Source organism: Schistocerca gregaria, chromosome 4 (genome assembly GCF_023897955.1).
Source record: "Schistocerca gregaria isolate iqSchGreg1 chromosome 4, iqSchGreg1.2, whole genome shotgun sequence".
NCBI lineage: Eukaryota > Metazoa > Arthropoda > Insecta > Orthoptera > Acrididae > Schistocerca > Schistocerca gregaria.
This window is the reverse complement of record NC_064923.1, coordinates 538,547,954-538,567,192: the sequence shown is the minus strand read 5'-3', so window position 1 is coordinate 538,567,192 and position 19,239 is coordinate 538,547,954. Positions and strand designations below refer to the sequence as shown.

Sequence of the window (19,239 nt, the reverse complement as noted above, 5' to 3'; positions counted from 1 at the left end):
GTAGCAGTTCCTTGCCAAAGGCAGGTTGAACGTTAACACCCTGATCGCGACACGCTCGCGGCTCTGCGGATTCGAACCGGTATGTGCAAACCTCATCAACTGACTAGGGCTGCTCGTAGCTGAATGAGGTCCAGGTCAGGACGCCTACTTCAGATGGTAAAAAGCGGCGACCACGATAGTTACAGATCGACACCTGAGTCGTGCTAAAGAGACCCGTCTGGCCGCGGTGGCCATGCCGTTCTAGGCGCTGCTGCTACGGTCGCAGGTTCTAAGGGATCCGTAGGCCCTTACTATAACTTTGCACTCGGCACAGGTCGATAGGGCAAACAATCGATTGTGACGTGTTGAGAGAGCAAGTGTCGAGTTGCACCAGTGTGGTTGGCAGGAATGGTGTGTGTGTGTGGAGGACATTATTGAAATACAGGGTTTTTAACCGAGAAGGGTGTCACCATCACCGTGGTTAGACCCCTAAATAATAAATAAAGACCGGGAAAGTGATGTATCTTTGTTAAAGTGATCAGTGACGTTACCAGTGCCGATATTTAGTTTCGCGTCTACCGCGCCGGCCTAACCTTGGATTGCAGTGTTGGATGCAGTGATGGATTAGCGTGTGACGATAATGGAAAATGAAGAAAGCCTGTACTGAGATTAGCCGTAATTAGATATGTATGACGAAGGCAAAGGCTGTCTCCTTTTTGTGTTTTGAGAAGAATATAGGTTCATAATTAGTAAAACTGTGTTGGTGTTCCTTATTACCAGACATTCAGTATTACGAGGGCTATCCACAAAGTACATTACGTATTGGAATTAAAAATAAATAAAGTATTGGAAATTTTTTTTATTATATACAGATGAAAGCCAAACTTAAATACTACTTTTCTACATAGTCGCCATTTAAATTAAGGCACTTATCGTAGCGATGGACGAGCTTGGAAACTCCTTCGTCGTAAAATTCGGCCGCGTGCGCCTTCAACCACGTGGTTACCTCTTCTTGAAGCTGTGCGTCGTCATCAAATCGCTGCATAGCCAACCACTTCTTCATTGCTGGGAATAAGTGGAAGTCGCTCGGTGCCAGGTCTGGACTGTACGGCGGATGAGGAAAAAACTCCCACTTAAAAGATTCGAGAACTTCACGAATGGCATTTGCCGTGTGGGCCCGGGCGTTGTCGTGAAACAACAACATCTTTGAGCCCAACTTTCCCCTGCGCATGTTTTGTATTGCTCTTCTGAGGCTGTGCAGAGTTTGGCAATACTTTTGAGAGTTTATTGTAGTGCCTCTTTCCTGGAAATCCACAAAAATCACACTTTTTCTGTCCCAAAAGACAGCCGCCATCACCTTCCTTGCCGACATTGTCTGCATGCATTTCTTGGATTTTTGGGGGGAATTTGTGTGCCCCCACTGCATTGACTGCAATTTTGTTTCGCAGTTCACATGCTTAACCCATATTTCGTCACCAGTAACGATGCGATCGAGTAATGAGTCGCCATCATTTTCGTAAGCGTCCAGAAACGTTAACGCTGCAGACATTCGCTGATTTTTGTGAATATCTGTCAAGATTTTTGGTATCCATCTTGCACAAAACTTGTGGTAACCAAGCTTTTCGGTACCGATTTCGTGCAACGAACTTCGTGAAATTTGTGGAAAACTCATAGACAGTTCCGTTATTGTGAAATTACGGTTTTCACGGATCGCGGCATCGACTTTTTCGACAACTTCGGCAGTCACTTCGCTCTTCGTCGTGAACGTTAGTTCGGCCATTTTTAAATTTTATGACCCATTGACGCACTCCACCTAGAGTGATTATGTTGTCCCCATACACTTCACAAAGCTGCCGATAGATTTCTACCGGTGTACAGTTTTTGCAGTCAGAAACCTTATTACAGCATGCACTTCACACTTCGCGGCATTTTCAATTAACGCTGACATTTCCATCTGTCACAGTAACTCAACGGAGTACAGCACGAAGCTCTCACTTGCACGGCAGGATGCCGACTGAGCGGCGAAATGCCATGACACCAAGATGGCTGCGCTAGCCCCGCCCCTAACGGACACAAACGAAAACGTAATGTACGTTGTGGATAGCCCTCGTATAGTACTGAACAGAGCGAGCTGGAAAGTAACAACTTCCGTAGCAGTCAGTTCCGATTACCAGCCCCATTAGGTTCACGCTCATGTTAATAATAAATATTGGGCTGCTATTCGATCAGATCAGGTCGGAATAAAAAAAAAAAACGGAGGTGTTACAAGGTTCGAATCCTGCTTCGGGCACGGATGTGTGTGATGTCCTTAGGTTAGTTAGGTTTAAGTAGTTCTACGTTCTAGGGGACTGATGACCTCAGATGTTAAGTCCCACAGTGCTCAGAGCCATTCGTACCATTTTTTGAAAACCGTATGACGGTTTACGCTTGTCCTCCTCCATTGATTGCGCCGGCGACACCCGGCGGCAGCGGCAGCGACGGCGACAGCGACGAGAGCGGTTGTTGCTCCGCCGGCGGCCGACTGCGCTCGGCCGTTTCCGGCAGCGTCCGGCGAATGGCGGGCGGCGACGGTGGCGCGCCCGCGGTGTGGTGGCGCAGTGGCCGCACTGCCGCGGCGCCGGGACCACGTGTTGGCGTCGCCAGGCCGCGCGCCGCTCGTAAACAACGTGACTGACGGACGCGCTCCGCCGCCTGACAGCCGCCGCTGCCGCGCACACCAGCCCCACGCCTCTTGCGGAGCTTCCGCCCTCGTAGGCCTCGGCTGCGTAAATAACGCGCGTGCAAGCGGCCATCCGCTGCTTCCAGACTATTAGGAATTACTGATCACTCGCTGATTTTTCAGCTAATTTTTTTTTTTTACGCCACTCCTCTGTATAAAGTAGCGCAAGCGGAGTGACACTTGTCAGTTCTCGGATCAGTAGTAAAACCTGCCATCAATATAGGCTGTAGCTATGTCGTTTCGCTTCATTGCAGATGTTTCCATTTTCGTTATCTTCTATTATTAGCTTGCTTAGAACTTTCTTCCATAGACCCACAAGGTATTTCCGTTTGCGCTCTCGTTCTTCCAGTGACAATGAACTTCGTGGGAATAGCCAACGATACGAGCGCGTTTCACGTAGTTTCTACTGATGAGGTCCCACGTACAGGATTGTGACATCTGTCAACTGCGACATGAGAAAACTACTTTCATATGAATGCATATGTTATTTATTTTCTGTCTGTATGGAAGCAAAATATTGATTTCCAAAATGAGGACACCAGAATTTATCTCTTCCAAGAGAGGAAGGAACTTCTCAGTGAAAGCCAAGACTACGAACATCCACGTACAGATGACTTTCCTTGCGACAAACTGTGTGCTGTGTGGATTTATCCTTCTACTACACGTCTGCTGCACTTCTTCCAGGCTGATGACCGAGGATGGTAAGTTATTAAAACATTTACTAATTCCTCTTTCGCTTTCCAGGCCGTTGAATATGCAGCGCATGCACGGGCTGGAAATTCTTTTGAGATAAAACGCAAATGCCCGATGTCTTTTGCTCTGGGATAAACGTTATCTTCCCGTGACATGCAGGTCATTGCGTGCAAACATTTTGATAAACGTAAAGGATTTGAAGATAGTAAAACAAGCGTTATTATGTGTAACATTTCACTCTAAAATTATCCAGCGCACCGAATTTCGTGCAGGAAATGTGACACGGAAGGTCTTAATTTAACTACGTAGCCTGCCTGGCGTGGTTTAGCGCGGTTACGGTAATAGTGGCTTTTCGTTCCTAGGTTCTACGCTAAATTTCTTCCTTTTGTTATATCTGCAGCTGCTTTTGATAATGGAACGTAAGCTTCATGCAAGGTTGAGATAAAAACCAATATTTCCCGACGTAATATTTCTGTTCCGTTATTAATGTTCCATGCTTAATGTACTATCAAATATTACCATGAAGAAGCAACATTACCGTACTACTTCAGCTTATGATGATATAATATTGACAGAATTTACATTTACTCCAGGGAGGAATTTTTGAAAACATCAAACTTTCACCTTAAGACGTCGATGCATCCGCTGTTCACAATGTATAAGCAATCGGAAGAAATACTCTGTCCTTCTCTTATCATGCTCATCGAACGCAGCGCTCCTGTCACGTTCTTCTCGGCTAGTCGAAAGCTTTTTCAATGACAGCTACTACTGTAATATTTCCTTCCACAAGCATTCAGAATTCTGTAATTACATGAAATATGTTCTGTGTTTCCCGTTATGCTTTATCATGACAAATAGTACTTAAGTTATTTAAGTAAAACCTTCTATCAAGATGAACGTTATAAGTTTATTTCAATCAGTGCACTACGTATCAAAAATTATCTCATTTTCGTTGCACGTGGGTCCTCAGCCACTATAATTTTTTTTTGAAGAACCACATTTTTCCGCAACTTGTTTTAAATGCAACGTCTCTTTATTCCTACTTACAGACTTGTTTCGACTATGAGTCAACAAGTTCCCTCATTTTATACTACTGTGAAAAAATCTCTAGGTCCTGTGCAAAATATACTTTAATACATTGTGAAAGTTTATGACGTGCCCCTGGGAAGTCAAGTTATAATTTTCGTTAATGCCTTCGTTGCACTGCGTACTAAGGAGAGGTACAGGACCGTTACACTTTTTGCCAGATGTTGATAAATGTTGTCATAAAAAAACAATCAAACAAATAAAATGCTTATAACAAAGAAATCGTTCTGTCATTAAAGAATGAAGTAAATATTTGTTTCCTTGTATTAATGAGTAGACTACACGGGTTGACCAAGGTGTTAAATTATGTTCACCTTCCAAGGTATGAATAATTGAACAAGTTGCTGTGTTCCAGAAAAAACTTTCAAAAACGTACTGGAACGCGTCCTTAAATAACGTCACGAGATTTTGGGCCCAGAGTGAAGTTAGACACACGAATAATTAGTCAGTCCAACTAGATTTAACATCCAGATAAAAGTTACTGCATGCTGGGATGGGCACATTGTGAATGTGTCCGTGACCAGAAGATACACTTCCGTAGGATACACAGAGGAACAACGGACCGGCGCGACGCTCCAGGCATAGCAGACGGTTAGGTGTCGGTGCGGCCGCCCCCGCTGCTGAGTACAACGGTATCAGATTACAACGTACGATGCCACTAATAATTACCAGTCTTGCATGCAAAGGTTTCCGTTCTCCTTCAACAGGAGGGACGTAACGTGGCTACTGCTCATCTTTGAAACGGCGGGACACATTTCTTCCACACAGCTTTAACATTTCACGAGCCTACTTTAGTATGACCACTTCAACGGGGTCGCAGTCTAGCTCATCGGACAGCTAGCGGAAGACAAGCTACGTACGCCTGTTGGGACACCACTGTAGATATCTCGAGAAGTGAAAAGGAAAACTAGACCCAAAGGACAGTGTAGCGATCCAGGTGCCGACTTGCTGCCAACAGTTTCGTGTTATCACCTCTTGATCTACATAATTGGTAGGAAGGCGAGATGTGGATCCGCTCTGCTCATTAAACTGTCTGAGTCGGCCCGCTCCCAGCGGCTACGGCTTAGAACGACAATGGAGAACAGGGAACTGTATTTAATTCACCTTCTGTGAATGTACTGCCTGGCGTAATGTGCCTCGTGCAGCGTTTCTGTAATGTCAGTTTAATAATTCTCACAAAAGCAGGAGGGCGTTTGCTTAATAGTTCCTCATTTCATTACCCAGCTACTTTGTATGAAGGCGGCGTTTAGATGTGGATGTTTAATACGTTCGTAATATAACATTGATTTCACGTTTCCATAGACCTGGTGTGTAAAATCCCATGAGCTACATATTCGTTCGTGTTTCAATTGTGGACTGAGATAATTTCCGGTAACCAGTATGGTTTAGTGTATACCATAAATGTCGATGATCTTGTGCAGTATCTGGCAAAGGGGAATGTGGGAGAGTCGTATGTGCAATGGCGTGTAACTTCATAGATTGGAATCACACAATACCGTCGCACAATCTGCGTTTGGAAGTTTGTTTGTCCGTTTGAGTCACATGATCTACCAGAAAATAGGAGAGCAACCCTAACGGCAAATCATATAAGAGAAGAACCAAATCCGGATAGTGTGTAAATAACAAGTGGACGGTTTGTGGACACAAACATTTGGTCTACGCACCTCAAGCCTACAATCAGAAGAAAAGGGAATAACTTAAATCCACTTTGCCACATGACGCATGTTGATAGGAAGTCGCGAAACTGGCAAAGAAATTTAATGTGTCAACGTACTTAATATCTATGGGGTGCTGTTGACCGGCAGTTGACAACCATTCATTCAAAGGAAAACACGAATCAAAAGGCTAGCACCTATTCAAACCTAAAACAGCTTCTCTACGCCATGTTGAAATTACAAAAATTTAACATTTTAAGGCTAGCACATTCATGTAACAGACTGTCACATAATAGCTCTGAGTTGTAATACATTTATTGCTAAGATATTCATTGGAATTTATGACACTTCCGTATACGGCCTGCGTCTGTACAAGTATAACGAAGGTTTCGATCAATGTGACTATTCTTCATACAATAAGTAACTCACACACGAAAAGGCATTAGACGCATAGGAATTTTACAAGTAAGCCTCACGTCGAATGTGTAACACAAAGATAGAGGAGCTAATATTTATGTTTGTTTCTGGTTTCTGGGGAAGTTAAATTCACTCGATGTGAAGTCATTAGACAAATGAAACTTTAAAAAATGATGGGAAGATGTTGGACGTAGTAGCTCTATGAATCCAGTGAAAACCATTTGTCCATATCCTGTATCTCAAAATAGGTCACTACAGCAGGTGATCCAGTGCCGCTTTTGTTGCACAGCTTGCGTGTTATGTAACTAATTACCCAGACTTTACTTTTACGAAAGTGTAAATTAATTTCGTTCGTTCAATTATTTCGCTGTGCTATTCTTCTCAGTAATGAGACAGTAAATATATAGGTAATTTAATAGTAGTCCCACATGCGACTTAATTGCACTTAGCAGAAAATAATTACAATTTGTGGGACCCATGTAAAGGAATCTGTAACATAGCTGATTTTGACAACGGCTTAACGGAAGACAGGGAATTATATCCCCTGTGTGAAATAATAGGAAAGATCATGGAGAGTTAGTGCATGCTAAAGCGAGTACAGTGGTTTTTATGGAGATTTAATTTCAATACAATACTTATGACATACGTTTTGGTGTTCGCATTGCCGTTAACTTTTGTTGAAATTTTACGAAAATGACGGCCGTTAATTTAGCTTCTGAAACATCTGAATAAACCGATTAGAATTATATTATACACAAATAATACCGATACTGTGCAAACAGAACGTAGGGTATATTGAAATCGTCTAGAGCTATAACGTTTTCATTTTTTCACTTAAGGTGCCGAATGTAGTTTCATATAAATCGCCTCAGTTATCTTAGAAATACTATTTTGTTGATTATGTTTTTATAATTACACTCGCATGATAAAGTTTTCAATTAATGGACTGCATTTTTTCAAGTGGCTATGTAGCACTATATCAGTTGTAAGTTCCGAGAAATGACGTGAGTTTTCACATAGCTCTGGATACAGAAGTCAGTCAAGATCTCTGAATGAGACGCATTCCTTACATTCATGTTGTTCCAGCGACTGTAGGCTAGAGCCAATGAGGCACTTCCATCTGTTACATGTACGTACCGAATCGCGTTCTGAATATGCAGCGAGGCATCTTTCCATATTTACGGACATGACCTAATCTCCCGTATCATAGTCTGAGACCAGTTGGCTTATGACTACCATTAACATGGTGCTATCACGAGCTGGCCTCTTACATGACACGTGCGATCGGGGTAATGCATGATACAGAAGGAAGGTGGCCTCATCCTGCGAAGAGAACATCTACATCTACATCTACATGAGTACTCTGCAATTCACATTTAAGTGCTTGGCAGAGGGTTCATCGAACCACTATCATACTATCTCTCTACTATTCCACTCCCGAACAGCGAGCGGGGAAAACGAACACCTAAACCTTTCTGTTCGAGCTCTGATTTCTCTTATTTTATTTTGATGATCATTCCTACCTATGTAGGTTGGGCTCAACAAAATATTTTCACATTCGGAAGAAAAAGTTGGTGACTGAAATTTCGTAAAAAGATCTCGCCGCGACGAAAAACGTCTATGCTGTAATGACTTCCATCCCAACTCGTGTATCATATCTGCCACACTCTCTCCCCTATAACGCGATAATACAAAACGAGCTGCCCTTCTTTGCACCCTCTCGATGTCCTCCGTCAATCCCACCTGGTAAGGATCCCACACCGCGCAGCAATATTCTAACAGAGGACGAACGAGTGTAGTGTAAGCTGTCTCAAAGCGATTAGCAGCGTCTAGGATCTGTTTCCATTATAATACCTCATGTTGTAGATAACGGAAAACTGATTGACCATCTATTATTATATAGTGGGCGAGTAGTTGTTCTATCGTAATGAGCGACATAAGTAAATACATTTGAAAATTTAACATTTCATACATATTCAGCACATTCGTGGGTGTATCATAACAACAATTTCAAAAAATGCGATTAAAAGAGAAGGCTATAGCAACAAATTTAAAATTCATATTGTTTGTATATCCGAGTCGGAAGTATAAAGAGAGCTCAGATGGACGTTATTTCTTACGTCTCCATTAATTTTCATTTCAGCGTAATGGCTGGAACTATAGCATTTGTTACGCAGTCTTAAACTTTTATTGAGTACGACATTAAGAACTTTTGGTCTAATTTTGGTCTAATAACACTGATCGCAGTTGTTCTTTCCGGTTATTTTCCTCGGCACTGATACCTGTATTCTGTTTTCGCTGCGTTCGAGTCCGCTTAATAGCCCACGAATGTACATAAATTTTCATTAAACGCAAGGTACGAGGTGCGGGCTAAGCGCGCGTTCCCTCAGATATACGACCCTTTTCAGGGGGCTCCCGCACGTTCCCCGTGTTTGCCGTTTACTGTCGTCGGTCACGCTAAGCGGGGTGAAATTTCTGTGGGGGAAGAGCCGGCAGTATTTCGTACAGTTGCAACAGGAGGGGTAGCGGGCTAATGTTATTAGAAACCTGGTCGCTAGGGAACCGTTGCTGGGGGTCGGTGTCGCGCGTGTGTTGTTTGCCTTCGCGCAGGGCATTTCATAAGAGTTTAACGCTCTCCCGGCTGGCTCACAGTTTTTGTAAGTTGCGTAAGTTTTACGTGCATGTGAGAGACGCGGGGGGGGGGGGGGGGGGACACCTACACACACGCATACACACACACACACACACACACACACACACACACACACACTGTATATCTGAAAGTGTATTATGAGCAATGGACATCTTGAAATCGCCTCCTCTCTAATATCTTCGACAGCTGTCTTTTGTACCACTATATTGTAACCACCACCTGTCTTTGTTTTCTCTGACAGAATTGTGTCCAGTTTTGCACGATAATTATGCGACACAAAGTCTTCAAATAAATTTTATGAAGCAGAGTTGCTGATACTCGGAATACGTAATCAGCACTGGAATGGTTTTATTTATTGTAACTGTAAAATACCTGAAAAATTGCTGTTCTTAAAGGCAGAAGCAACGAATCTAGTAACTCTGTATTTATCAAACATCGTTTCCAATGTTACTTAAAATACCTGAAAAATTGCTGTTCTTAAAGGCAGAAGCAACGAATATAGTAACTCTATATTTATCAAACATCGTCTTCAATGTTACTTTATATCTCCCCTCTCTTTTACCAGAATCATCGACTTCTGGCAATGACACACTAAACTAATGCAACAACTACGTGCATCTCGACAGGTTCAGATTTGTTGTTAAAAGTTTTTGAGAGAAAATACTACTTTTTATTTTTAATTATCCTAAGGTATGATTGGAGTACTAATTTTTGAGAAAAGAACTACGTAGTGGTCTTTTCTATGTGTATGCTTCGAAGTCTGAATCTGACATTGTCATATGTGATTACCTGTAATAAATGTATATTTATTGAATTTCTAATTAATTTCCTTGCAAAAAAGTGACATATCGATAATCGATCTGGAAATTTTTGTGTGTACATATACTTATTCAATGCTAATTTCGCGTCGTTTCACTAGGAACAGGCATCAGTAACTTACTGCTCTCTGTGAAGCTAATGACCATATAACGCTTCGAGACTATCATTTTGTTTAAGAGATCTTGCTAGGTGTAAGTATCAAACTTAAACTTCTTAATGTTAAATGAAAACTGCTCAGTTTATTTCCTCCAATGTAATTCAGAGATGTGGATGAGGCGGAAACATGGGATATCCTATTCTTCAGGAATGAGATTTATGGCAATGTGACAGAAGATTCATAGCAATGTGATAGATGACACTATCACAACTACAAGACTAGTACGGAACTGTTTTAAGGACCGCTGACGTAGTAATAGCTTCTTCGACTGTTGCTGGAATATTGTTGAGGACACCTATTCTATCTAGTGAGTCGCTCGGATCTACCCTAAGACCTTCCATTGACAAGTGTATTTCAGAACAGTGGTGAGCCCCTCCCAAAATTTTCAGAATGAAAACAGCAGTCAGAGTGGTCAAGCATACTGGGAGTTGTGGACGTTATGTTACGACAAGTCCAAATCTTCTGTACTGACGAGTTCAGGTGCCCCACTCTCGACATCCATTTCTGTCGCAAATGTCGAGTACGACATTAAGCAGAGATATTGGGTGGATATAATTAACGTGCAACTAGCCGCTAAGATCCAGTTTCGGCTGCAGTCATCGTACAGCAGTGAAACTTGGTATTTATGCTTATGCGTTAATGTGGAACGGATGTCGCTGGAAAAAAATGAGTTCCAGTTTTGGCCACCAGGTGCAAGTGTCGCTCATATTGAAAAAACTGTGTAAGCAGCATTTAATAGTAAAATTAACATCAGGCCTTCCTGACTTGTTTGACCGTTTCTGCTCACGTCTTCTTACAAATTCGCTACATACGGACATATTCTATACGTCTTTCTTGCATTCACTACATCAGATTTTCACCTAGAGGCCAAAATTGGAGCTAACTTTTTTACAGCGCAGTTCGGTTCCGCATTAATGAATCAGAATATTTACGACGTTTCGCTGCCATACGATAGTTAGAGCCCACACTGAACCGCTGTGAGTAGCTGCAATTTAATTAGAACCATCCGGTACATCGGCTTGAATTCACACTTAACAGTCACGACAGTATATGGTTTGTGTGTTCCACATATCATCAGTAGATTATCTTTACGTCCGCCCTCTGTAGAGTCTGCGGCTCCTTGTAGAAATTCCTTGAATAATCGTGAATGACCACCCCCCCCCCCCGCCCCTGGGAGTGTGGGGAGTGGCGGAGAGTACTTCGTACACCACTATCAGTTGCCCCTTTCCTATTCCAGTTGAAATTGGTCGGCGGGAAGTACAACTTCGTGTGAACAAGAATCTCATTTTACATTCATGGACTTTTAACGAGATATACGTAAAATAAAGCAAAATATTGGGTGACTCCTCTAGAAACGTACGCTCTCTGAATTTTAATAGTAAACCACACCGTGATGTACAATGCTTCTCCTGTTGCGTCTCATACTGCAATAAGAATCACCTTCACGCTTTCGGGCTACTAAATTATAATCGCTGCTCATATTTCGATCTTCTTCGTTTCCTCTGCCACGCCTGCCCGAATATTCAAGCATCGGTCAAATGAGGGTTATCCTATATGCTTTGTGGGAGGATTAAACCTTCTGAGGATTCTTCAGTCAATCTCACTCTGTGATTAGTTTTATGTGTTCGCTCCACTTTTATCCGAAACGAATGCCTGCTCGTAGATATTTGATCGATTTAACTGCCACCATTTATTGTGCACAACTGTGTAATTATACAAGAATGAGTATTTCCTGCGAAATTATGCGCAATGTGCTAAATTTGTTTATGTTTAGGGTCTACTGTCAATCCCTTTGACAAGCGTCGATCACCTGTAACTCCTCCTGCACTTCGCTGTACATTTCTAACAGTCGCGACGTCTCTGTATACAACACAGTCATCCGCGGAAAGCCTCATGACACTTCCGACGCTATCTAGTACGTCACCTATTATACTAAACGAGTAACAGTTTGCGAAATGCATGGTTCCCGGAGGTACCCAAAAATCAACTCTCGATGTTTCGTTTAATTATTGACTTAATTTTAGATATTAAATTATTGACTTAATTTGAGAAATTTAAAATGCTGACATAATCTCGTTAAAAGGTATAATGTTATACACATTAATTCCGTCTGAACAGGCCTCGGAAGGTCCAACGGTACCGACCGACCGCCATCTTATTTTCAGCTGATAAGCCTCACTGCATGCAGATGATGTGGATCATATGATCAGCACACCGCTCTCCCAGCCGTTCCCAGTTTTCGTGACCGGAGCCGCTACTTCTCAACCAAGTAGCTCCACAGCTGGCATCACAAGAGCTGATCCTACCCCGGTTGCCAAAAACGCTCGTCAGACTCAGACGGCCGCCCACTCAAGCGTTAGCAAAGTCCGACAGACATGAACTTCGTTAATGACGAGAACCAGTGTTACTAATGCGGCAAGCCGTTGGCTTAACCCAATTGGTCAAGTGTTAATGTCTCTTCAGACAGCGTAACTTATGGCGCACAAATTACACACACTAAATTCATCCAATATTTGAAAATGAGAGCAACTATCAACATGCATGAAAGTTTCAAAAAATGTTCAAATGTGTGTGAAATCTTATGGAACTTAACTAATAGGTCATCAGTCCCTAAGCTTACACACTACTTAAGCCAAATTATCCTAAGGACAAACACACACACCCATGCCCGAGGGAGGACTCGAACCTCCGGGGGGACCAGCCGCACAGTCTATGACTGGAGCGCCCAAGACAGCTCGGCTAATCCCGCATGGCATGAAAGTTCCCATACAATTTCAAGCAGTAAGGGAATTTTTATCGATGACACTCCCCACCAAATAATTACTACAATTATGCTCTTCATGCAGTAAAACTTAAGCATTAGGCATGATGTTTTAATTTAGTAATTGTTTACTATTAATTTTATTGATGTTCTGCAGACAATATTTACTTACACCACTGAATTTACCTGCGAAGTTATCATTGTACTACACACAGTTCGTGAAGTAGTTCGCTGTTTTCACGCAGTTGCGTCGTCCATGGTCAGAGGTATGGTCAAAGATTTAGAATTCTCGGCACATTCTTGACGCTGTGGATCCCGAAATACTGATTTTCCTAGCGATTTCCGAAATGAAACGTTCCATGCGTCTCGCTCCAATTACCATTCTATGTTCAAAGTCTATTAATTCCGGTCGTTCGACCACAAACTCGTCGGAAACCTTGCACATACCTGAGTACCTGACTAAAAATGGCAACTCCGCAGTTTTACAGCACTTTTATAAATTGTATACGCGATACTACCGCCGTCTCTATATGTGAATACCCCTATCCCATGAACTTCGTCACCTCATTGTATATCCGCAGCTACTGTGTATTGAATTTTAGTTTTGTGGACAAGCGTTGTTTACTGTAATTGGTATTTGTACTTCCCTGAAAAAAAACTAAGAAGAATATATGATATTCGACAAATATAGACGCATTTATGTATTTACTGAACATTCCAGAAACAGCAGTTTCACTTCTTGTTGGAATGCTAACATATTTACTGGTTCAGATTTTAGTGGCAGTCTTATCCGAAGGATTCAATTTTTGTGGTCAGCTGGCCAGAGCTTTACTTAAATTAAAACCCTTCACCCAGTAAAACATGTTGAAATGTCAGTGGACCAGATATCATATCAATCAAAACCTGGAGAGATGGCTTTGATTCGTTTGCGTACTGAATTTCAGTGGATTAATCATCACGCTGTAAAAAGCGAAAATACGTAATATCAAGAGAGAGAATGTTAAAATCACGTTGGTTTTCACTAGCAGTCATAATCCACCTCATCGGTAAATACACGATCTGTCGAGATTCGCAACGTCCAAAGTGACTCCCTGGTCAAAAACGAAGTTGGCCGCCTGCCGATTCCTTCAGGCTCAGCAGCAGTTACTGACCGAAGGCTCTGCCCGTGGCTGGCGACTACAACGCCGCCTCTGACCAGGAGTGTCTAACCCGCTTGCCGCATGCAATCCACAACAAGTACCATAGCGGTCAAAAAAGTGAGCATCTACTACAGGGGTGGTAAAGAAAAAAAAAACATAAAATTCTGTTTATGTAAAGTTGTGATAAACTGAATATTTTCAATTTGAAACTCATGACACACGACGCTGTTCTCTCGCTAGTCCATTCCTTTTTCCTCCAGCTATTATTGTTGGTGTTAAGTATATTAAGCGGCCTTCCAGGATGGCCAAGGAAGTTAAAGGCTGGAAACTCCGTGTAAAGAATGTCCCCATCCATCGAATATCGTGAGGTCTCCAAATCTAAAGTTCCTAATGTGAGTTGACGAGCATTTCGCTTTCATTAAAGTGTATGGCCGAAAGAGTCAGCCCTCAGGAGTTGTAAAACAAACCCTGTCGTCCAGGACCATGTACCACAAAGAGCGCAGTTTTGCCACGAGATGAGGAAATTCACCGACGGCTATTGTGCTGAATGAGACCTAAGCGCTGCAGTGCGCGAGTGAGACAGACGAGAACCAAGGAGACGTAGCAGTGTTAAATATGGCGGACCTAAGATTGATAATAAAGGGAAACATTTATGGAAACTATTTAATTCTGTAGTAAAACAGGGAATCAAGCCACAGTAATTTTAATCTGCCATCCTCCATTAATTTTAATGGTTACCTCAATAAAACTTGTATATTGATTATACCTATATTAGTTCAGGTTTTACTGTTACAGTGAAATGAACAAAGATTTACTGTTAAAGTGAAATCAACAAGTTTTGTCACAAAGACCTGACTGCTAAAGTCTGAACACTTTGGTCGATCTTAACGATCGATATTTCATACAGAAGAGCATCATTAAAATGACAAACTTTGTAAATATCAACTCTGTGACTTTTTGGTTTTAAAGATATAGTAAATTTAAATTATCAATTTTTCAGTAAGCGTAAGGTCATTTCCTCCATACGAAACACATTGAACGACGAAAGCATGACACCTTATTGAATCATTAGGTAATAAAATATTTGTTGTAAAATTTAGTGCATAATAGTTACTTTTGTTCTTTGTTTATCAGAAAGCACATTGGCGCAAGGCTACTGGCCGTGACATTCATAGTTAAATAGGAAACTGTATTAGTTCTATGCAAAAGAATTTAACAATGGATATTATTGTTACTTTATTTAGCACGTGAAAGCGGACAAACTTTAACTATTTAATAACTATTTAAATATGTTAGAACAAGCTGTAGTCAATCAGATGGACGGCCTCAGGAAAGGAACTGCCCCAGTCAGTTGAGTGAGGATGTTCGGCGCGTTAAGCACGGCCGGGGACGGGCAGAGAGACAGGAGTGGTGGGGACGGGCAAGTGGACGGTCGGTCTTCAGGTAGCTACGAAGTGAAACGACTCAGGAAATTTTGTTTGTGTAGTATCGCGGGACTTAGTCTGTGAGCTGTGAGCAGCCGCGCGCCGGGTTTGGACTCTAAGTTTTCGCGGGAATTACTTGTATTTCGCAATGAAATTGTGAATGATCGAACAGTGTCGGTTGCATATGGGTTCGAGTGTAACAGTAACTCTTAAATACGACCACTTACGTTAGTAGTTTGCATCGTGAGTAAACATTATTCTAACCAAATCGCTACTGTGTGACCTACATCATTTATGGGTCGTTAATTTGGTTCCCGATATTATCATCATTGTTATTATATGTTATATTAACCTTGCATTTCGCAGACTTGCCATTAGCCAGACAATTTAACCAAAGGGTCATAATTGTCTAATTTACGGCGTGTAATGCGTCACGTGCGGTTCAACCCCCAGACGAGTTTGAGCCAAAACATTTCGACAAAGAGGAACCGCATGTGAGCCCGAACATCTTTGGGATGTTAGCTCGCACTGACGAGGATACTAAAACTCTGTCTAGATGTACTGACTGCGTGATTCAAATATTTTTGTATAAGTTTCTCTTCAACATTTCGGATTTTCCCTGAATTAGAACGGAGGCTAGTGTTGTGTACTGTCTTCCAACACATGTATATTTAAACTACTCATCAATGATGCGTTTCTTCTGCTACAATAAGGCTTATTAGGAGAAGGTGAAAACGTTCTTCCAATGCTGAATTGGTCTGGGAAGATCCCTACGGATTGCAATGACGTTTCACTGAAGTGATGCCGTCTTTTCCTCAGGCATAAAAAAAAAAAAAAAAACAAAATGGCTCTGAGCACTAAGTGACTTAACATGTGAGGTCATCAGTCCCCTAGAACTTAGAACTGCTTAAACTTAACTAACCTAAGGACGTCACACACATCCATGACCGAGGCAGGATTCGAACCGGCGACCGTAGCAGTAGCGCGGCTCCGAACTGCAGCGCCTAGAACCACTTGGCCACCGCGGCCGGCTTTCCTCAGGCATTTCCTGTCAAAATGTCCGTGCCTTCTCGTGGTTAAGTTTATCTAGAGCAAATCGAGGTAACCGTCTACCTCTCCAAATAGCAAACAGTATAACCCCCTCATTATTAGCGGGCACCGCGATACAACAGTTTCTAAAGGACCTGCTAAGCATCGGCTCTTTCCCTACTTGGAGTGTGTTCCTCATTAATTACGAGTCTCAGGGAGCTGAATAGTGGTTCCAACTCGAATTTAAGAAAAAATAGAGTTTATTATTAATTACTTTTTAAGAAAAGAGATGCAGACATGCGCCCAGAGCAGATCTCACTGCCAAAGCAACACAGGTTATTCCAATGCAAGGACTTGAGATAGAGAGCATTTCCATAAAAAGCTTAAAAGCGTCGTTTAGACCAAATCTACATTAACATAGGGCCTGAAATAGAGTACCCTGACAGAGCGAGAGGTGGGAACACACAATGCACCCAGAAACGTTATCGAACATGATCGTTTTGGTGGTCTAGTCTTTATGGTGTGGGAAGCATAAAGTTTCATGGGTGTACTGACCTCCAAATCTTTGAACGCGGGGTACTCACCGGTCAACGTTATTGTGACACTGTACTTCTTCCCCATGTGAGTTGTTATTGTCTTTGAATGAATGAGTTTTTTGCTTTCGCCTCATTGCAAATTTAAACTACTTTCTGTAATACCTTGTTGCAGCTGTTTCTATGTACAGTTCAAGTTTCCTCGAGTTATGTTTTACAGCGGTGACACATCATGGCAAAAGTTACTTTCTTCCTTAAGTTTGGGGCATCTGTGTATCTGTACGGCTCATTATTTGATCCTCAATTGCTGTAAGCCAAAGGAGCCCTGAAAACACATCACGATGGCATGGAACTAATGCCTGGTACGGCGTGCAGCTCGGGCAGTTCATACTTCCGTTATTAGGTGAAGGTTACGCTAACTTTCAAAAACAATTGATTCGAGCCCACATTATTTCTTGTCGCTACCATCGTTCTCTGCTGTATTTTCGGCTATCGATTCGGAGTCGAACTTACTTTCTACACGCCACGTGTTTCGTGCCAGTGACCTGTCTATAGTATCAGGCTACGACCCTTAACTGCAGGTAATGTTGCTCCACGTCACATCATTAAGTATGCCATACGTCATTAAGTACATGCATAGTGGACGCTGGTACACTCATAAATACCTGAGAGACCTAAGTGATTTACGCAACTATCTAGTCCATCAGTTCCGATTCTTACGCATATTGATTATAATTTCTTACTATCTCCTGTGTCGTGTGTCTAGTCGTTGACAGTAACAGCTGTAAATTTTGTTTTTGTTGTGTTCCGACACAGTTTTCTACCCCTGCACCGAACGGATTTTGAAAGGTAAAAAGGAATAAGAGTATTCACTTAGCGGATTTTTTGTGATATGCTTTTCATTACTGACTATCGGTTTTCATTTGCGGAGCAGACCATCTTCAGATCTGGCGCCGCAATGTTCGGTTTGTCCACAGTGGCGTTGTTACTCTACTTTCATATGGGAGATAAAGTTTTCATACAGTGCGCTTTGCAGTCTGAGATTTTACGTTCCAAAACTTGTGAATTCGAAATGAAGGTTAACATGCCGATGGCAGTGTGGTTGCTCCAACTGCTCTTCCTGACACAGTAAAGCTTGACATAAGACTCACCACTGAAATAATCCTGTGTGCTCTTAGCCATGTCCCTACTCCTACTCTGTTTTATCTTGAGAGTTTTCTAAACAGGACTAATATTCAGTGTAATTTTTCTATGTTGATACTCCGGTTCAATTTTTAGCTTTGTAAGGGTGTCTAAGCGTACTTTTTTCAGACAAAGTTATTACAATTACATCTCAGTATAACCATTAGACCTTAATTTGGATCAAGGTAATGTAATTTAATGCTAGCTCGTGGCCTGTATGTAACGTTATTTACGTTGCATATGAAGCTTCTGTGTTTCAAGTTCCTACTTCTATTATTACATACTCTGTATGCAGTCCTCATGGACAATATGCGTCTGACCTATCACATGTAATAACTATATTGGTGTGTAAGCTTTGCACTAATCTCAGTGCTTGCATTTCCACTGAAAAACAATTACACAACCAGTGAACTACGTAACATCAGCATGTCAAAGTAATTTGCGTGATAATTATTGTTCCGGAAGTATGCAACACATGTCCTATATCCTTGTAAAAAGAGATCTACGGATGAATAAAACTACTACTACTACTACTACTAATATTTGTTACTGGCCCTAATAATCGCCGGCCTTTGTGGCTGAGCGGTTCTAGGCGCTTCAGTCTGGAACCGCGCGACCGTACGGTCGCAGGGTCTAATCCTGCAGAAGTTTTAATTGACTTGTGTTTCTCCAAGCGAACGAAGACTCATTACAAATAATGCAGCAAGAAACATTACAATTTCAAGTACGATGAGGCACCCAATAAGTGGTACGAACGATGGTGTCGTAGTGATGAAGCTCGAAGTGCAAGAGAGCCTGTGTGCTGCCGCCAACCATCCTATATAGTGGTAGCGGCAGAGGGCACCCACAGTCCACAGCTACTGGAGGCGCAACTCAGCGGGCGCGCAGCATTGGGTCCACCACAATCCGCGCGACCTCTATCGGTATCAGACGGAAACTTGTAATCCCATTGCCAACACTGGCGCCCATAGTGTTGTATCGATATGTCATTTC

The 19,239-nt window shown here is 42.1% G+C and overlaps 1 protein-coding gene across 2 annotated transcripts in view; it reads left to right on the top strand.

Annotated features, from left to right (window-relative positions):
* Positions 1 to 2,573: 2,573 nt before the first annotated feature.
* LOC126267335 (nephrin-like) overlaps positions 2,574 to 19,239 on the top strand; it is a 747,526-nt gene continuing 730,860 nt past the window's right edge. The window contains exon 1 of one of the 2 annotated variants that reach the window (XM_049972441.1): positions 2,574 to 3,399. In XM_049972441.1, the coding sequence (XP_049828398.1) occupies positions 3,174 to 3,399 (226 nt within the window). In that variant the 5' untranslated portion in view covers positions 2,574 to 3,173. The remainder of the gene's footprint in view (positions 3,400 to 19,239) is intronic. The other variant, XM_049972440.1, reaches the window with a different exon arrangement.